Consider the following 2218-nt stretch of genomic DNA (forward strand, 5'->3'; position numbering starts at 1 on the left):
CTTCAGCAACTGGATAATCTCATCAGTACATCACCTGCTCCCAACACTCCTGAATGGGCCTGGCAGAGCTGGGCCACATCGTTTTCTGCTTACGAGATGAGTTCTTCGTGTTGCAATCCATCGTATGGCGGTTGATATTGAGGCGTTCAGTCCCAGCTGATATGCAATTACCCTATCTGCGCCTCGTCACTCTTTTACGAAGTTAACTCGGTATATAACTGGTTCATGCTGAATGCAAGCATTGACTTCGACTGGTTCCTAACAGTTGTCCCTCCTTCGCTGATGGGTTATTCAGCTGCTTGCATGACCGCTGACCCAGTCGCACTCCTGCTGAATTGTCTGAGATCATGCAGGAGATCATCATGACTGCTGATCATGGTGACTTTGACAAGCTCTCCGAAGGTCGCACTTACACTTGTAATCATTTCTTGATGGCTTATGTCGAAGACGACCTCTTTGTGGATGGGCGTGACCGGGCGTTCCTTGGGCAGACTCATCCGATCAAGAACTGGTGGGCCGAACATGACCTAAAGTGCATCCCTTCACCCTCTGCTGCCTTCGTCATGATCGCAGAGATTCTGCAGAGTATGGTCAAGCACGAAGTGATTGTGGTTGTGAGTCCTTCGAAGGTGCCGTCACATTCAGTGTCCATTGTGAGTACAGTGTCTTCCGTGGTTACCCCCAAGTCTTCCGAGTCAGATATGCTGCGTGAGTACTACACCGCTGTCCACGCTCTCCTAAAGCATGTGCAGGTCACGTTCTTGAGCTTCAGCAAGCCGTGGCTGCATACCAAGGTGCATCCAGTCACTTTTTCATATTGAGCTCGTTGCTTACATTTCGGCCACCAGTGCTCCAAGTGCTTGGTGGACAGCGACTGCATAATCATGCCCTCTGACCATGGTGGACAGGCTTGCATTTACTGCCAAGTGTCACACTTCAAGTGCTCGTTTGTTCAGGCTCCCTCTAGTATGCCCCTCTTCTCTTCGATCGCAAATACTGCCATACTGACTTCGTTCATTTTGTGATTGCAGATGCTAAATCACTTGCAGAGACTGAGTGAATTCTTAGTGAGGTTCATGAACTGGCCATCCCTAATGCCCTGTTGGTCAAGATCTATACACAGGAGCACACGTGACTGATTGTGGAGGCAACTCACATTAGCGAGCATCTCCAGTTCTTGATGACCTTCCTGGCTGTGAATGAGAAAGCTGCATAGCCTAGAACCCTCTCAATTTGTCCTTTGTGTACTCCGCTTTCTCATGTACAGTAGTTTGACTATGTTTGTCTTGGCTCTCATGCTGTAAATCCCTTGTTTTGGTAGCCTCAATTGGATTGGCCTGATTTTGGTCCCGCATGAGAAGTTCTGTCCGAGTCATTTGAACTGGCTTCCTGAGAAAGCTGACTGACTCTATCACGTGGTAGAGGACAATTCTGTGAGGTTTTAATGACATGTTCACGTGTCCGTGCCTGGCTAGTTCAACATTTTCTTCAGTGTCCGATGGTGCCTAACTCTCCTCTCCCTCTACCTCATTCTCTCAGCTCAACGATGGATGACCCCGCTACTCCATCATCATCTCAGCGTTCTGCAACTCCAGTCACCTCTCCTTGCAAGGTGCGCCTGTTTCCCAATTCCTTGGTTTGTTGCTGTTGCTAACCTCCATTCTTGACACATAGGTGGCAGACCCAAAGGATGCCATCATGGGCACCATTTACTCTGCTTGGGAGAGGTTATGCAAGGCTGAGCCTCTCGGTCTGGCCGTCGATTTCGAGTTGCTTATACACGAGTTCCTTTCTGCCCTGGTAAGTGACCACTCCGTTGTACTCACAACTGGTTAACACTCTCCCTTTCTTAGCACAATCTTCGTGCCTTTTCGGACTTGATGTCACAAACACACTACACCCAGTTTTGCCAAAAGGTCCAGGCACATCTCGATGCCTTTGTATAACTGTCATGGCTATCGTGGTGTGAGGAGTTGATCTTGCCTGTATGAGCTGCCACCTTCACAGTGAATAAGGTGCATGCATCAAACTGTGGTCCCTTATCTGCCTTCTAATGTGATTCTCCGGCCCTCCTAGGAGCTGAGTTAACCTCCAGTGACTGAGGCTTCCACATGCACACCCTCTGATACTGGGGAGGTCATGGCTTCCAACTCTCCGACCACTTCTACTGGTGCTGATGACTCCCTTCCTGCTGCTGCTCCATCCTCTTCTTCTGCAG

At 49.3% G+C, this 2218-nt stretch overlaps 2 protein-coding genes across 2 annotated transcripts; both read left to right on the top strand.

The window, feature by feature from the left end:
* Positions 1 to 362: 362 nt before the first annotated feature.
* On the top strand, positions 363 to 821 carry LAESUDRAFT_759241 (uncharacterized protein; the record flags this gene model as incomplete). Its single annotated transcript, XM_040912571.1, has 1 exon — positions 363 to 821. One exon carries the CDS (start codon positions 363 to 365, stop codon positions 819 to 821), a length of 459 nt encoding a protein of 152 aa, XP_040764487.1.
* Positions 822 to 1546: 725 nt separating this feature from the next.
* Positions 1547 to 1946, top strand: LAESUDRAFT_759242 (uncharacterized protein; the record flags this gene model as incomplete). The annotated part of the gene is made up of 3 exons (XM_040912572.1): positions 1547 to 1612; positions 1675 to 1800; positions 1854 to 1946. The coding sequence occupies 3 exons, from the start codon at positions 1547 to 1549 to the stop codon at positions 1944 to 1946; spliced, it is 285 nt and encodes a 94-aa protein (XP_040764488.1).
* Between the last annotated feature and the right edge of the window lie 272 nt (positions 1947 to 2218).

This window comes from Laetiporus sulphureus, assembly GCF_001632365.1.
Source record: "Laetiporus sulphureus 93-53 unplaced genomic scaffold LAESUscaffold_19, whole genome shotgun sequence".
NCBI lineage: Eukaryota > Fungi > Basidiomycota > Agaricomycetes > Polyporales > Laetiporaceae > Laetiporus > Laetiporus sulphureus.